General features: G+C 41.2%; 2 protein-coding genes across 2 annotated transcripts; one reads left to right on the plus strand and one right to left on the minus strand.

The window, feature by feature from the left end:
- Window positions 1–850: 850 nt before the first annotated feature.
- pgam2 (phosphoglycerate mutase 2 (muscle)) lies at window positions 851–3,055 on the plus strand. Its single transcript, XM_084572860.1, has 3 exons — window positions 851–1,673; window positions 1,773–1,953; window positions 2,588–3,055. Exons 1-3 carry the CDS (start codon window positions 1,257–1,259, stop codon window positions 2,755–2,757), a joined length of 768 nt encoding a protein of 255 aa, XP_084428986.1. The 5' UTR covers window positions 851–1,256; the 3' UTR covers window positions 2,758–3,055.
- Window positions 3,056–4,368: 1,313 nt separating this feature from the next.
- On the minus strand, window positions 4,369–10,200 carry LOC311508254 (syntaxin-2-like). The gene is made up of 9 exons (XM_084572955.1): window positions 9,997–10,200; window positions 9,624–9,686; window positions 9,129–9,228; window positions 8,568–8,642; window positions 6,826–6,899; window positions 6,546–6,654; window positions 5,624–5,697; window positions 5,338–5,475; window positions 4,369–5,237 (listed from the first exon to the last, which is right to left on the minus strand). Exons 2-9 carry the CDS (start codon window positions 9,672–9,674, stop codon window positions 5,043–5,045), a joined length of 816 nt encoding a protein of 271 aa, XP_084429081.1. The 5' UTR covers window positions 9,675–9,686; window positions 9,997–10,200; the 3' UTR covers window positions 4,369–5,042.
- Window positions 10,201–15,613: the final 5,413 nt, after the last annotated feature.

Here is a 15,613-nt window from a genome sequence, read left to right on the forward strand (position 1 = left end):
AAAAACATTAAGTTGAACTAAATTTTGCTATAGTGATTCTGCCAATTTTCTGATAAAGGGGTAATTAGATGTTTTGTTCTCGTTTTTACTAGGCCTACGACTTTAAATATGCATATCTTAAATATTTTAAGATATGCCTCTCAGTTTCTTTTTTGTTTTCTTATGAAAACAAGTTTCAGTCTCATCCAAAAAAAGCTCAAACAAGGGCAATTGGATTTATAGAGTTTCTTGAAGACGTTGCCATGTATCCATGTATATTCCATCCATGTAGCTTCTTCAGTTCTAAGGGACTGGAGGGGAGTAGGGGTGTTCAATAAGAACATCTGTGGGTGTCTGCCCTTCTTTTAGCTTTGAAACAATGACCTGGACGACTAAGAACCTTCATGGAAGAAATGAAGTGTAAAATATTACAAAAAAAAAAAAAAATGAAACTACAGCAACTCCTAGGGGCCACGTACGGAAATAACACTATAAATTACACTGCCTGTTTAAGATTTACTATTGACTCTTATTCATGTAGATTTAGTTCTTTAGGCCATCTTTATAACTAATATACAGTTTACACTCATGTTCTGCACCTTTACTGTACTCGTTAAAGTTTTTACCTCAGTTGTATTAATAATGACTCTCATTTGTTGTCGTAATTATAGCGCTGTCAGCTGCACAATTTTCCTTGCTCACATTTAATGAAAGAAAAAAAGCACGCTGTATGCAGCTATTAGGGAACGTGCTGACTGCAGAGCTTTCTCTGCTAGTGTTAGTGAGTGGACCTCTATGAACCTCAACGGTCACTGTTATAAGGCACAACAAATGCCCTGTAAGCAAATGCGGTGTTTACTAAACATATGAACTCTGAAGAGTTTCAGGGATGAAACTGTTCATCTCAGCGCGAGGCTCCTCTCTGCAGCCAACTCTGATCTTTACACTTTTGTTCCACAGGCTTCAGTTTAAAAGTCATGTTGCTATTTTGGCTCAATGTCTGACCTCTGGCCTTCCCAGTCTGTCCCACCAGCCCAGCAGAGGACTGGTTCCATTGGCCCGCCTCGTGTGTCTATCAGAGTGAGAAAGCGTCTCACAGGTGGAAAGCGAAGAAGGCCCGTCTGCTATGCTCTGCCGCTATCAGAGCGGCTATAAAAAGAGCGTGGTATGCAGGCCAGGGGCTCACTGTTGGTCAGCTAGTGTGGGTGTGTGCAGCTTAGAAGGGCTGAGGGCACTGCGTCTGGTTTAAGGCAAACTCGGGAGAAAAACAGTTAAGCATGGCCAGTGTCCATCGTTTGGTTATCGTCCGCCACGGCGAGAGCTCCTGGAACCAGGAGAACCGCTTCTGTGGCTGGTTCGATGCTGACCTCAGTGAGAAGGGACTGGGGGAGGCCCAGCGCGGAGCCTTGGCTATCAAGGAGGCGGGAATGAAGTTCGACGTGTGCTACACCTCCGTGCTGAAGCGTGCCATCAAGACCCTGTGGACCATCATGGAGGGCACAGACCAGATGTGGCTGCCCGTGATCCGTACCTGGCGTCTGAACGAGCGCCACTACGGAGGCCTCACTGGACTCAACAAGGCGGAGACGGCCGAGAAGCACGGCGAGGAGCAGGTGAAGATCTGGCGCCGGTCCTTTGACATCCCACCTCCACCCATGGATAAGGCCCACGCTTACCACAAAATCATCAGTGAGGTGAGACAACTGAAACTGCTGCTTACAACACAGCTTCAACCAGTTAAAACTAGTCAGAGAGATTGTCAGTTGTAGGAGTAAACTTCCTTCTACCTGCAGTCACGGCGCTACAAGGACCTGAAGGCCGGTGAGCTGCCCACATGTGAGTCACTGAAAGACACCATCGCCCGCGCCCTGCCTTTCTGGAACGACGTCATCGTTCCTCAAATCAAAGCTGGGAAGAACGTTATCATCGCTGCCCACGGCAACAGCCTCCGTGGCATCGTCAAGCACTTGGAGGGTGAGTTTTATAGTTTGCAGGTGAAAAACCTTTTTGGAAAAAGGGAATAGACACGAAAGTTCAGATAAAACGCCGCAAAGTGGAGAGCAATAAAACTCTTGCAGCATAACCAAAAAGCAGCTTCCACTGCATTTGCATGTAAGGAGAGACCTGAATGGCCCCAGTCTCACACTTGTCTTTACATACACACACACACACACACTCTGTTGTGGACTACGGTGCATATAAATAGCATGCAGGGACTCTCGCTCTACAGCTCAGGGACAGAGTGGAGGGTCATGAGATTGGTTCCCGTTACAGTCACGACCTTTATGTAGAAAGGTCGTACTTTTTCAAGGAGTGGCCAGACATGCATATAGTTCTACATCCAGAGAGCCTGAAGGGCAAAAGTAAATGTCACACAGGAATGGTAGGTGTAATGGAGTGAGAGAAAGAAACAGATTATTAGTAATCTAGAAGTATTAGATTATACATAAATAATCAAAATAACTTCAAATACAATCAGATGTAAATAAAAAACTGCTCTGTTTACAGCCTTTATCAAGTAACACTGCTGCTTTACATGGCATCAGTTACATTCTCTTTGTCCTATCTGCTGATCTCCATGTCTGTCTGTCTGTCTGTCCTCTTCCAGGTATGTCTGATGCAGCCATCATGGAGCTGAACCTTCCCACAGGAATCCCCATCGTGTACGAGCTGGACGCAAACCTGAAGCCCGTGAAGCCCATGTCTTTCCTCGGCGATGAGGAAACCGTGAAGAAGGCCATGGAGGCCGTGGCTGCCCAAGGCAAAGCCAAGAAGTAAGCCTGCCTCGGAAACTCCCAAGAGGAGGCAGTAAAAGACACTGTCCACTATCCCTGCATCCTTCAACCTTTTCCTCCTGTTTATTTGTCCATTCCAAATGGGGAAATGTTTAATGGCTCTTTTGGAGACGGGCCACTTTCAGCACATTAACCTCCTGTTTGCTTAAATGACAAAGAAATGACCCGTTTATCTAAGCAGAAAGCCGGGCCTCACGTTTTAAGCAGTCACACTCAGCCCTTTTAAATTGTGGTCAAGCCCCGTTTTGAGGGTCTCACCCCCTGGCGCAACCAATAAAGAACCCGTGTTTTTATTTAGGCCTTTGTCTCTTTAATTTTTCCTCTTTATCCTCTCATGTCTCCTTCCTTTTTCTGTCTACATTACCATCCTCATCTCTTACTCCCATCCTTCTTTAGTTCCCACTGGGAAATCAGTGGTTTCTGCAAAGTGCTAAGGTGCTGTGAAATCTTACCCAGGATGTAGAGAAAGGGGGGAGGAGGGGGGAGAGAGGGAGAAACGCAGTCTAAGAGATAAGTCAGTGGGTTCACCCTGGCAGCACTCCCACAATGCAGGAAAGAGCTCGCCTCCCTGCCGGTCCTCTGCTCCAGTCAGATCACAGAGAAATAAGGAGACAGAATTATTTTTAAACTTAACAAACGCAGATGCTTTCACACATGTGGCATTTGTTCGGGTGCACTTATCCCCGCAGACATAGCGTCACTGCAAGTAGATGCAAATTTATTCAAAGCAATTTTATTTTGTGATGATGGAAGTGGGGGCTTCCAGGATACGGCCTCCATCTGCAAAGGATCCCTCAACTGTTTGGTGAGTATGAAACTGATGTACATCATATGTTATGACGTTCCTAGTCATCTAGATCTCCACAGACAAAACCTAAAAACTGATTGAATCATGGTGGTGCAGTGGTTAGTACTGAAGGTTCTGGGTTTGAATGTATCTTTATGTGCATGTTCTCTCTGGGCCTACGTGGTCTTTCTCTCCCACAGTCCAAAGACATGCATGTTAGGTTAATTGGTGATTTCTAAATTGACTGTAGATGCGTGCATGTGAATGGCAACCTGTCCAAGGTTTACCCCATCTCTTTCCCACAACCCTCTACAGGATAGGAAGCTATTGGTAATGGATGATGGATTCATCCCCTGCAGAGAATCAAAAACGACCCTTGGTCATCTGTATGAACATCGACATGAAAGACTGCCTTCACAATGTCACTGTGTGATACCGCTGCTCCACTGAGGTTAAAATAAGTTAATCCCTTCTCTAAGAGCTTTAGACATGTCAAAAATTCTAAATGTCACAAAATATAACATGTTTACAGCCACACCAACAAATCTGTGAAGCTGTAGTACTTTCAAATCCTTGCTCAAAATGCTAATGTGTACGTACTGATAATATTCTTGTAATGGGTCACAATCTGATTCAGCATGCCAAGATTTACAGCTCTTAAACTCAACAAACTTTCAACCAATAATTTTGCAAGACTTTTTGAGCTCTAAATATATTTGTGTACGTCACACCTTATGAATCCATGATGTTTAGTGATTTCTCTCTCTTTTCGGTCATAATAAAGCAATTTAAGATCATGTACGGTAGAATTTATAGGAGATTTATTTTTTTGTTTTTAGGATTGGAATAATCTTACATTAAGACATTACAGACATTACTTTTTACATTTCATCATTTAAAAAAAAAAAAACAGCACAGTATCACAGACAAAAGGCACCAGTGTCTAGCAGCACTGCAGAGACGAGGCAATGTAAATCCTGGCCGGAAGTGCATCAAGAGTAATATCACCATGCCATCTACTGGCTAACTGAGTGAGCTGAACAGGTCAACCCCGGGGTTGTTTTGCATAAATAAGACCAATTTATATTTAACAATATTGCCATGTCTGAAACCTAAACTCTCATAGAAAATCTAAACATCAGCTGGGAAGTTAACATTAGGAGTTTTTTGTGGTTTTATTTGGCTCCAGCCGCATTTGTCCTTTTGTCAGTCCGCAGATATCATCAGGTGGTTGCTGCATTGCGAGGTTTGTCCACGGCTACTTTTCACTTTCATCTGACATTTTTATTTTCACAGAAGTTCAGAAACGCCATTCAAGTTAAAAACAATGGCTTCAGCGATATCCTTTAGAAGGAAGAGGAAGCCTGAGGGGCAGACAGGCTCCATAAGTCAGATGAAAGTGTTTTCCATCGAGCAGAGAAAGGCTTTGATGCTGATCACATTGTTTGGTGCAGTCAACATTAAGGGGTTCAGTCCTGGTTTCAGTCAGAGGAGTTTTGATCAGCATCACTTTTCTCGATGCTTCGTCTCTTAAAGGCCTTGAAGAAGTTTGGAAGAGATGCTATCTTGGTTGGATGTTTCTTGTATTCGACTGCTTTATTGATTTCTGATTTTGATACGTCTACATACTCTGCAGCACTTGTGACATTCTTTTCTATGTTGTTGATTAACTCCCCCTGGTGGAAGAAAAACACCAGACAGGTTTTGCTCTGTGAGGATATTCCCTAATACAGTTATGGTTCCATGTGTAAAAAAAAAAAGAGACAGGAAATTTACCTGAAGCTCCAGCAGCATGGCAGTGTCGGTAAATATCTCATGAAGCTCCTGAATGCTAGATTCAAGGGAGATGATGTCCTGATGACGAAATTCAATCTCACTCAGAGCCTGGCTTGAAATCCGAGCGTCAGAGTTGATCTGTGACAGGACAAGTGTGCAAATTGTTGAAAACAACTGATATTTACAGTCTAACTACACGTCTGAGTGATCAACAACACAAGAGCAAACTACTGTAGATATCACCGCCTAGCCATTTAATATGCCACTAAACAGAAAGTCCACCAACATCAGATATGAAGATGGAAAGATTGTCACGATGCAGCATCTCCTCCAACTCGTCATCTGTGGTCACTTTGTTCACTGAAAGAAACAAAACGAATGATTAAAAAAAACAATTTCAGCTGTTTGCAACCATTTAACCTCTGTCAAAAACATCATTAGATAAATAAGTGATGTCACAAGTGATGAAAAAAGAAAATCATAAACCAAACAAGAAAAAAAAGAAATGTACCAGGTGATTGAGGCAAAGTCATTTTCTCTTACGGATTTCATCTGTGTCAAAAGTCAGTGTCTTTGTGCTGCCATGCTGAATTACATGGATCTTTAGAGGTTCACCACAGGATGGCACAATTACACCTCTACAGCTGTATGTGCCAAAGTCTACTAACTCATAAAAAGTATACTACCGTATGTCCACTGATAAAAACCGTCAGCCAATGACAAACTCAGACTGAGATAATGGCTGGAGGAGGGGCCGACATGAACAAATAAAGACTGGGCTCAAACACAGGCCACAGAAAAAAACAGTGGATAAACCCCTGGTGTACATTTGAGTATAATATTATTCTATCTTTGCTTTAATTTACAGAACACCTACATACATAAAATTGTATTTATCAATTAATATATAATTTCAAAAAATACAACACAACAGCAAGAAAGAAATTTTGTATTTCCAACAATGAGCATACCTTTTAAAAGGATACATAAACACTGTGTAGCAGCAGTTTATCTGCTCTAATTTAGATCATAGTTGGTTTTAAATTAATTGTAAGTGTAGAACATAATGACTGTTGACAACATGAGGGAACCATCAAAGTCTCTTGTTAATAAGAGCTGACAAAAGCTTCATCCTGCATAAAATATTCTGACTGTGCTGATACAGTATGTAAAGATGTAGTTGTATGTAATGAAATCCATTCACTCACCAATCTCCAGCTGTCTCTGTATCTGTGCCTTGCACTTCTCTCTGAAGGAGATCTGTGCCTTATGGTAACCCCTCATGACCTCAGCAAACCAACGAGTTAGGTGTGAGTACTGCATAAAGAAGAGCCACAGAATTGAAATATGATTAATAAAGAAGAGATTCAAATAGATCTATTTCAGTATCAGTCCTACAAAGAGGCCTCTGTCAGCAGTGATTGACCTCTTTGAGTTGATCATTATACAGACGCCCCCATTACAGGAAGTCAAAGAACACATCCTGACCTGGTTCTTCTGAATACGATGGAGTACTGAGAGATTGGTGTTGTTCTCATCCACAGGCCAGTTTGTCTGCATGGCTGAAAAAAAAAAAAAAAACATGAGACAGATCTAATCTTGATACAAACACAGGCTCAAGTTGTAATTTCAAAGACAGCTAATTCAAATTTGCAACTAAAAGCCATTTGTCTATTTACAGTACAGAGCTTAGTGATTTTATTCTGAGACAGTTTATCCACTGATGACCAGCAGTAGCATGAGGTACACTACACTTCCTTGTCTGTTCATTTGCAAGTCAAATCCTATGTTATGAACTACGCAGTCCCAGTGTTTAAGGAAGTCTGAAGTCTGTTCCTCCTTGTTGCCTCATTATCCAAGTTTATATAGACAATACTTCTTCAGTATGACTGAGCTAAAATTTATCTGATTAGAGATTATAAATTCCTTGTTTACATGGACACTAGATAAGATGATCTGATAAGATGTATGCGATTATATTTTTTAAAATGTTTAAAGCGGTTCTGCTGGCTGTGGCACCAGAAGTATTTTAATCTACCTTTTGCTACCTGTGTTTTTTTTTCTTCCACTTTCTCATATCAAGTTTTACATGAGTATTAGGTGCAAATATTTTCCTACTGAACAGATTATTAAAAGATTTCCACCTCTCTCAATCTGATTTCAGAAACTCCTTCCGATTGGACCATTTGGTTCTGATTGAGGTGCTCACATAAAATATTTTTATTCTGATTATCGGGACTCCTTTCAATCCTCATTCTCCTTGATTTAACCGTAGCATCTGACACCATCTTCCACTCCATTCTCATCCATAGACTAGCCTCCATCAGTATCTCTGACACACCTCTCGATTGCTTCATCTCACACTCTCTGGCCGCACTCAGTTCACTCAGTTAAAAACATTTACTTCCCACTCACCCCTCCCCCTCCTCTGGTGTTCCCCAAGGCTCTGTTCTTGAGCCCCTTTTATTTATCATCTACCTCATCCCTCTTGACCAGATATTTCAAAGGTACAATACCCCAATGACATCCAGACATAGGTTAAGAATCTGGATGTCATCCTTGACAACACTCTCTCATTCCAATATCATATTAACAATCTCACCCATTCAGCCTATTTCCACCTGCGCAACATCTCCCATCTCCATCCAGCCCTCTCACCCGACAATACTGCAACTCTGGTCCATAGCCTGGTCATGTCCCATCTGGGCTACTGCATCTCCCTCTTATTTGGTTTACCAGACAAATACATTCATAAACTGCAGATGGTTCAAAACTCTACCATACGTATCATCACCAGAACCCCCTCCATGAGTCACATAACACCTGTCCTGCAGCAACTCCACTGGGTTCCTGATGAATTCTGCCTTACCTACGAAATCCTACTTCTCACCTTCAAGGCAACAACCTCACCCCTCAGTACCTCACTAACCTCCTTCACATAAACATTCCCACCTGCACTCTTAGGTCATCTTAATCCATCCAACCCATCCTCCCACCTGCTCGCTTGACCACCATGGGGTCCAGAGCCTTCAGCCGCTCAGCCCCCTGCCTCTTGAATGCCCTCCCGGAACACATAAACAAATTCAGACTCCACCTTCAAATCCTAGCTTAAAACTTATTTATTCAGACAGGCCTACTCAGATCCATAGTGTCACAAAATACATCTACAGTACTTATACTACAATACGAAACACATTTTTATGCACTGTATAAAAATGAACTGAACCTACATTTTAACTTGGACTGGACCAAGCTGGCGTTCTTCTTTGTCTCGCTGTTCAGCAGCTCCAGCTCCTCTTTGATTCCTAAAAATAACAGAACTGGTTCATCTCACAGACAGAATAATTTAAACTTACAACAAGGTGATTTTATGCATTTTGTACTGGCAGGTATAGGGATTAGGCTGAATTTAGCTGATCAAGTCAATAACATGGTGTTAGACAGCACCTGATACTCAAGTTGGACATAGATTCAGTAGATATGTCTTAACAGATGATGAACTAAACAATTTAGTCTAACGGTTCTTAAAGGTTGTATGTTATGGTAAGCATGTCTGAGCTGTAGATTACCATGTGTGCCTTCTACAAAGAGGTAAAGTGCGTGTATGTTTGTCAAAGGCTGTTCAACCATTTGTTCCTGTTTGTTTTCTTGGTGTCTAGTTCCCTGGAGGACTTAACGGATATCCACAAGCATCAGCATAACAGTGAAGGTATCAAGTCTCTACTTTTCCGTTTAGGTCCTGGGGGCAAATCTAACAAGCTTTGCAAGTTTAATTATGAAAACAAACTGACTCTTGTCTTGCTTTGCAGAGGAGAGGATGGCACCGTGTCTTCTCTTCAGCTCCTCTGCTTGACAGGAGATTTTTTCAATGAGGCCTCTCACCTCCTCCACCTGCACACGCGTATAAACACTAACATTAGCTGGCTGGAAACCACAAGATAAACACTTGAATTACTGGTGACCTCTACATTTATGGAGTCAAACAGTGAGCTACCGCTTGTTTCTCATTCGGTCATCAAAAAGAAATGAGGAAGAAGTCGCACATTTAACTGTACTGACACAATTTCATGACTTCCCCATTTATTATATTGTTGCCTTAAAAAAGAAAATGCTTGATAAGCGCTTTTAAATGTTACAAATGAATCAGATTGAAAATTATTTTAAATCAAGTCTCAGAAACAAGAGCTGCATCTTCTGAGGATACAGCAAAAGGGTTTCAGGGACCTGAAGACCCGGCTCCTCAACACATCCATGGTTATTGCAGCCTGGAGTTGTGTGTAATTTACCCTTTTGAAAAAATCCTCCATGTTGACTGGGCTCTCTGCTGCAGCTGTCATATCATCCTTTTACTGGCAAAATAAAGAAAAAATAAGAAGAAAGGACATATTTGGCTACTTAAAAATGTCACCTGTTACTCCACATAAACAGTCCTTACAATGTTTTTAGCGTTCACGTTAACTAATAATAAAAACTGCTGCCATACGCGAAACTAGCCGAGTGTTGTAGCTATTATTTTCGCTTTCAATATTACAAACCTGTTGCTGATAAATTCTTACTTCTGCCACAAGTATCGCATCACCATACTAACTGAGAACAATAAGACATCCTTATTAATACTGTTGCTTTCAGTAGCCTATTCTCGATAAGACTCGACCTCACCTGAAGTTCGTCCTCTCCGTGGGCTGAGCTCACTGAGCGCACCTGTGTGTGTGGAATAAAGAGCGCGGGCACGCAGGCGCGTCACCGTCAGGCGACAAACAAAGAAGCTGTCCAACGGCTGTGGTTAAAGCTGGAAGCAACACGGAGCAGGTAAAACAGACACACACCGAGGGACTGTGCCGCCAATACAAGTTACTCAACTCAGGCTTGTTTTAACCAAACATTCCGTCAAAATAAAATAAATAAATAAATGCTCTATGGCAGAAAATGAAAGCAGTGAATAGGCGGAGTTATAAGCAGCTTCCGGTTCACCAAACGGCTCTCGTTTTTAACCAAGATAGATCACCATGGTAACTACAGTTAACGGTTAACTTCAGCAGCCCAGACCAGTACCTGTAAACACCTCGAGTCGTCACTCCTACAGGAAGCAAAGAGGGACAATATAGAGCGATAGACAGTTTGCTTTTCATGCGCTAGACTTCTGCTATAAATAAATAACATATAACGGAATGATTGACTATGATGGTTTATTGACCACACAATGGTAAAAAAGATAATATATTTAATAATAAAAGCCAAGCCTTGATTTATTTAAAAATTATAATAATTTTTCTAATAAACGATAGACGATGCATTTACTCAGGTACTGAATTCATAATTTTTAAGTACTTCTGACCATTCCCACCATATATTATTAAAGTTTTACTCGACACAATTTCAGAACTTATTTTGAAGATGAAGATGCAACTAATTATATAACAAAGCTTTGAAATACAACACAATAAAAGATTCCGCCAGTGGTTGTATATATTGTATAAATACAAAAAACACGGAATCCTTTCTCTGTATTTAACTCATTCCTCTGTATGTACTCAGAAGTCATACATAGGAAGACTTGCTGAGGGAATTTGAGGTGTAGGCTACATGTTAACCTGTCCCAAGTACGCTACTTCTAGCTTAGAAAAGTTGACGTCCCTGGGTGGGCTCGAACCACCAACCTTTCGGTTAACAGCCGAACGCGCTAACCGGTTGCGCCCAGAGACTCTGACGTCGGGTTTATGAGCTCTATGAAACCAGATAATACCCAGACAGACCAAGCTCAGCTTGATCCACAGATCCTGGTGTACACCTAGACTGGTTAAACTTGATCTCATTTTGAAACGAGGCAGGGAGTGTCTTATAATACTCCCTCTAAACTAACTCTAGCTTGATACAGCCATCTTTCAGATTAACACCAGGGATTTTATGTCAGTCCATTTTTTCGGTTATTTTCAACAGACCATACCTTTTACAATGATGACAGAAATAAAGAATAAGAAATGTAGTTGAAGGCATTTATTTCGATGTTGAATTCTGGAGCTACAGATGAGCGTGTTGGTTCTTCAAACAGCTTCCGACTGTTGCTGCATCACTCCTCGCTGTGGGGTGAAGTGCAAAGGTTGTAGATAACACTTCTTCGGTATCAAGGTCACTTTCATTTTCACAACAGACATGCAGTGAGAATGTGCTGTAAGGAGGTGTGATTGTGATTATTACTGGAGGGTTGCTGAGGGCAGAACAGTCAGTACATATTCCTCTTCATCAGAGACTGTAATGCCACGGTATGCTCCTTCTTTCGAGCAGTAATGTATGAACCTATAATATAAAAAGAAAGTCACCATATAAGTCATGTTGGAGTTAGACATTTGTCTCCACCTATGACTGATAAAGATGCAGAATTAGAGCCTTACTTGTTCCAGACTGGGTCAGTTTTCAAGAGTCTTGGGTCTCCCACAACTATCAGCAGAACTCGTGCACGGGTCATTGCCACGTTGAACCTCTAAGAAGTTTCAGTTTGAGTTAGTGTGCAGGTATTAACGCGATTATGATTTGGTCTAATGCTGCTACAATGGTGGACACTGTTTGCGATAATATGCTCAAAAGTGTTATTTATTGGGTCTATCTGGCGCTATGCATTTCTCTAACATTTCTCACCTTCTCATTATTAACAAAGCCTAAAGTGATTTCCTGCTTCTGTGCTGTCAGCTTGGGATTGCTGCGCACTGTAGACACCAGAACCGCATTGAACTCTTTCCCCTGAAACTTCTCAACCGTGCCAACCTTCAAAAACACAAATGCATTTTTCTTGGCGCAGTTTAAAATCCTACTTGTACATGATCTTATTGTATGATCATTTTCTAGCTTCATACCACTACGTTCTCCACGTTTTTCTTGATGAGCTCTTTGTCCGTCTCGAGAGCCTTTTGGATTACCTCCACCTATCAGCACACAAAAGCAAGACAATATGAATTGGGCTAACTCTTACTGTGTTTTATCTAAAAGCAAAGATAAAACAAAGGCAACTGGACTCGTAGAGGTCTGTTGAAGACATTTTGCTACTTGTCCAAGTGGCTTCTTCAGTTCTAAAAGACTGGTGGGGAGTTTAGGAATTAGGAATATTCATGGGAAGTGCAGACTTTTGAACTCACATGAACAACAACTTTCTTTTGATCTCACTAAGTTGCCTTTGTTTTGGCTTTGTTGTTGGATATACCTTCACTTGGATTGTGGAGAACCTTCACAGACACCTAACCCATGTTGCATTGGTAACAAAAACAAAAAAGCAAACTTCAAATGTTGTGTATATAACTTTCCTTTCTTACCAAAATTATATTTCTACAGTGATTTGTTTTTCTTTCACACCCATTCAACCAATTGTCTCTTTTGTATCTCTTACACTGAGTGATATCGTACTGGTAGAACAGTTTTTCTAGCATCTAAGAAAGTCCTACAATCAATAAACATCAATGTTTTTATAATGATCTGGTATATTTTTGGCTTTATGGTGCTGACTTGCGGTGCCTCATCCAAATCCATCCTGAATTACTGTATTAATATACTCACTTGTTTTCTGTACGGGGCAATGATGCCAATTTCTCCTGGTTCAATTTTGCTCCCTTCCCTTTTCTGGAGATGGTCAACAAGGGATTTTAAGTATTCCATGAGTACCTCCACCTCTGCTGTGTTGTATATAGACGTGCTTTTCTCGTCACACTCTTTAGTTCCTGCCACCCCGTGGAAGATCAAAGGGAAACCCTGAGACCAGAAAGAGAAATGAGAATAGTGGTGGACAGAGAAAGATATTCATATCTTTGTTTGTGTGTGCTGACATTACTTTCTTGGGCAGCAGTTCCCACTTGCTGTACCAACTTGTCTCTTGACAAGCACAAGGCTTAAGTTCTCCCTCATAAAAGAGCTCATTGGGAATTTTTAGAATTGCAGGATGGGACCTGAGAGAGACAAAAAAGACCACTGAAAAAATGCGAAAGACCAGTTTATGCAATGAGGCAACTAAGTGAGGTGACTTTACTACTAAACCTGTAATTCCTCAGCAGTTTGGTGACAAAGCGTGGGTTGAACCCATGTGTCTCATGTGACTTGTACAGCTCGATATTACTCATCAGCCTCTCCAGCAAGGACGCACCTGCACAGAGTAAACTGCTTCAGAATGCTATTTATAAAAAAAACAGCATCATGACGGCATTTACATGACAAGTTCAAATGCTGATGGATTAAGCCCCTTTCACACAGGATTAGTATTACCTGGTGACATCATGTGATTTAGAAATGAGTCAAAACAAAAGCCAGGAAGGAAACAAAACTTCTTGAAAGAATAAAAACTAGGGATGCACAATAACTTTTTTTAAAAACCGATACCGATAACCGATAACTTTCCGCTTCCAAAGGCCGATACCGATAACCGATAACATATGTACCAATGGGTACAAGTCCAGGTGTCTTCTTTCCGTTATGGTATCGGACCTATCGGATAATTATCTTGCACCCCTAATAAAAACCCACGCTAAATTGCAGGGATTTGCAGAGGACTAGAATTATCACAAGACCTCTGTTTGGAGAAGTATGGTAGGTAATCTGATGTGTAATTTATACTTTACAAACTATGAGGATGGCCGTACATTTGCATGGGATTAAGATCACAGACGGCCTCTGCAATAATTACACATAGTATAGTATAGGTCCCCATGTAATACGAGTCCCATGCGAATAGGGATAAACTCTAATTATGACAATTCACTAGAGATCATCAAGTAATCCTAGTCCTGTGCTGGCTTTGATCTGAACAGATCTTCATCTTTTATTATTTTCAGATTTTGAAGTTGAAGTTTTGCTAGCATTAGAAACTTTCTTATTTAGAAATAACACACACAATGTGTAACTTCATACATTGTGTTCATATTGTATGCTGACACTCAATAGTGTACCCCCTTATGTATCAATTGTATACACTGTACTCACCCAGACCATGTTTCTCTGCTAATCTAGATGTGATGATGGCTCCTAACTGTTTGGGGTCTCCGGCCAGCACTACCTGGCACGTCTGTGGATTCAGTAAACCTGTGAAGCAGCCGCAGAAACACTAAGTCCACACAGAACATCGGATGCTGTAGGTTAAAGAAGATGAGCTTATCTGTCACCTGCTAACGGGATTATACTCTCTGGTTCTGTAGCCTGGCCTGCCTCGTCCACAAATATGTAATTGTAATGACCCGGTGGAATCCCTCCTGTCACGAGCCTGAAGTCACAAAGAGACAAAACACATCTTTGTCATCAGCATTATTTATCTGGTATTATAAGGGAATTCATTTCTCATGTAAGTAGGACATGCCACTGAGGTTGATTTTTTTATTTGGGGTGCAGCAAACTTCTGCTTGTTGTTGCTACATACTGTCACAAACTGTAATGTAATGCAATCCATGCCTGTCCAGGCTCCTAATAAACCTAGTGGAGACATTATGAAGTCAAGTGGGCCTTGGACTTTTAAGATGTTATCATTATGAGACAGAGGGACAGTGAGACTGTAAAACCAGCAAGTTAGCTGGTTATAGGTGTGTGCTTTAATTAATCATGTGTCTTTATGAGCCATGCTGTCTAAATCATTGACTTCTGTACCTTCCCGCAGTTATCAGAGTGGTGACCATGATGTGACGAGACATAAGATATTGTTTGCTGGGCAGGATAATGGTGTTTGTGTGCCAGTCCAGGTTACAGCAAAACTATAGGTAAGGACAAAGCACACAAACATACAGGACAGTTTACATGTAGAGGTCAGAATCCACTTTGATAGGACAAAACTATGCCAAGCTAACACTGCATTCAGAATAAAACATCTCGCGAACATAGTCAGGACCTAGTTACGACAGGACAGTGAACAAACAGAACTACATTAAAACAATTTCTGATATAAATTGCATTTTACTTGACAAATAAAATTATCAGAATTTATTAAAAAAAACGAAAAAAAAAGGATCCAGACCTTTAAAGTTTGGGGAATCTTGCTCAGAGGGTGGTTGAAGGCGTACAAGCGATACACATTCTCACAGTCTATGTCTCCTTCCAGGATCTTTTCACACAGGTGATCGGAGGCACTGTTAGAAGGTGCACAAGCCAGGATGTTGTGAAAGTCATGTGTTTTCACAATCTGTTTGATGGCTTCCACCAAAGTCACGGTTTTGCCTGACCCACACAAGTAAAACTGAATTTTAACAACATAAAACACTACTATTGGAGAACATTCACACACAAAAACATGCATGTACAGTACCTGTGCCAGGTGGAC

The sequence above is a fragment of the Chelon labrosus genome (genome assembly GCF_963514085.1).
Source record: "Chelon labrosus genome assembly, chromosome: 22".
Classification (NCBI taxonomy): Eukaryota; Metazoa; Chordata; class Actinopteri; order Mugiliformes; family Mugilidae; genus Chelon; species Chelon labrosus.

What these genes read in the sequence shown, in the direction of transcription:
- pgam2 (XM_084572860.1), top strand. Translation starts at nt 1,257, where the DNA reads ATGGCCAGTGTCCATCGTTTGGTTATCGTCCGCCACGGCGAGAGCTCC. An exon ending in ACCACAAAATCATCAGTGAG is followed by an intron (nt 1,674 to 1,772) that starts GTGAGACAACTG and finishes TTCTACCTGCAG; the next exon opens with TCACGGCGCTACAAGGACCT. An exon ending in CATCGTCAAGCACTTGGAGG is followed by an intron (nt 1,954 to 2,587) that starts GTGAGTTTTATA and finishes GTCCTCTTCCAG; the next exon opens with GTATGTCTGATGCAGCCATC.
- LOC311508254 (XM_084572955.1), bottom strand. Translation starts at nt 9,674, where the DNA reads ATGACAGCTGCAGCAGAGAGCCCAGTCAACATGGAGGATTTTTTCAAA. An exon ending in ACAGAGACAGCTGGAGATTG is followed by an intron (nt 5,698 to 6,545) that starts GTGAGTGAATGG and finishes TGTTTCTTTCAG; the next exon opens with TGAACAAAGTGACCACAGAT. An exon ending in CCATGCTGCTGGAGCTTCAG is followed by an intron (nt 5,238 to 5,337) that starts GTAAATTTCCTG and finishes TTCTTCCACCAG; the next exon opens with GGGGAGTTAATCAACAACAT.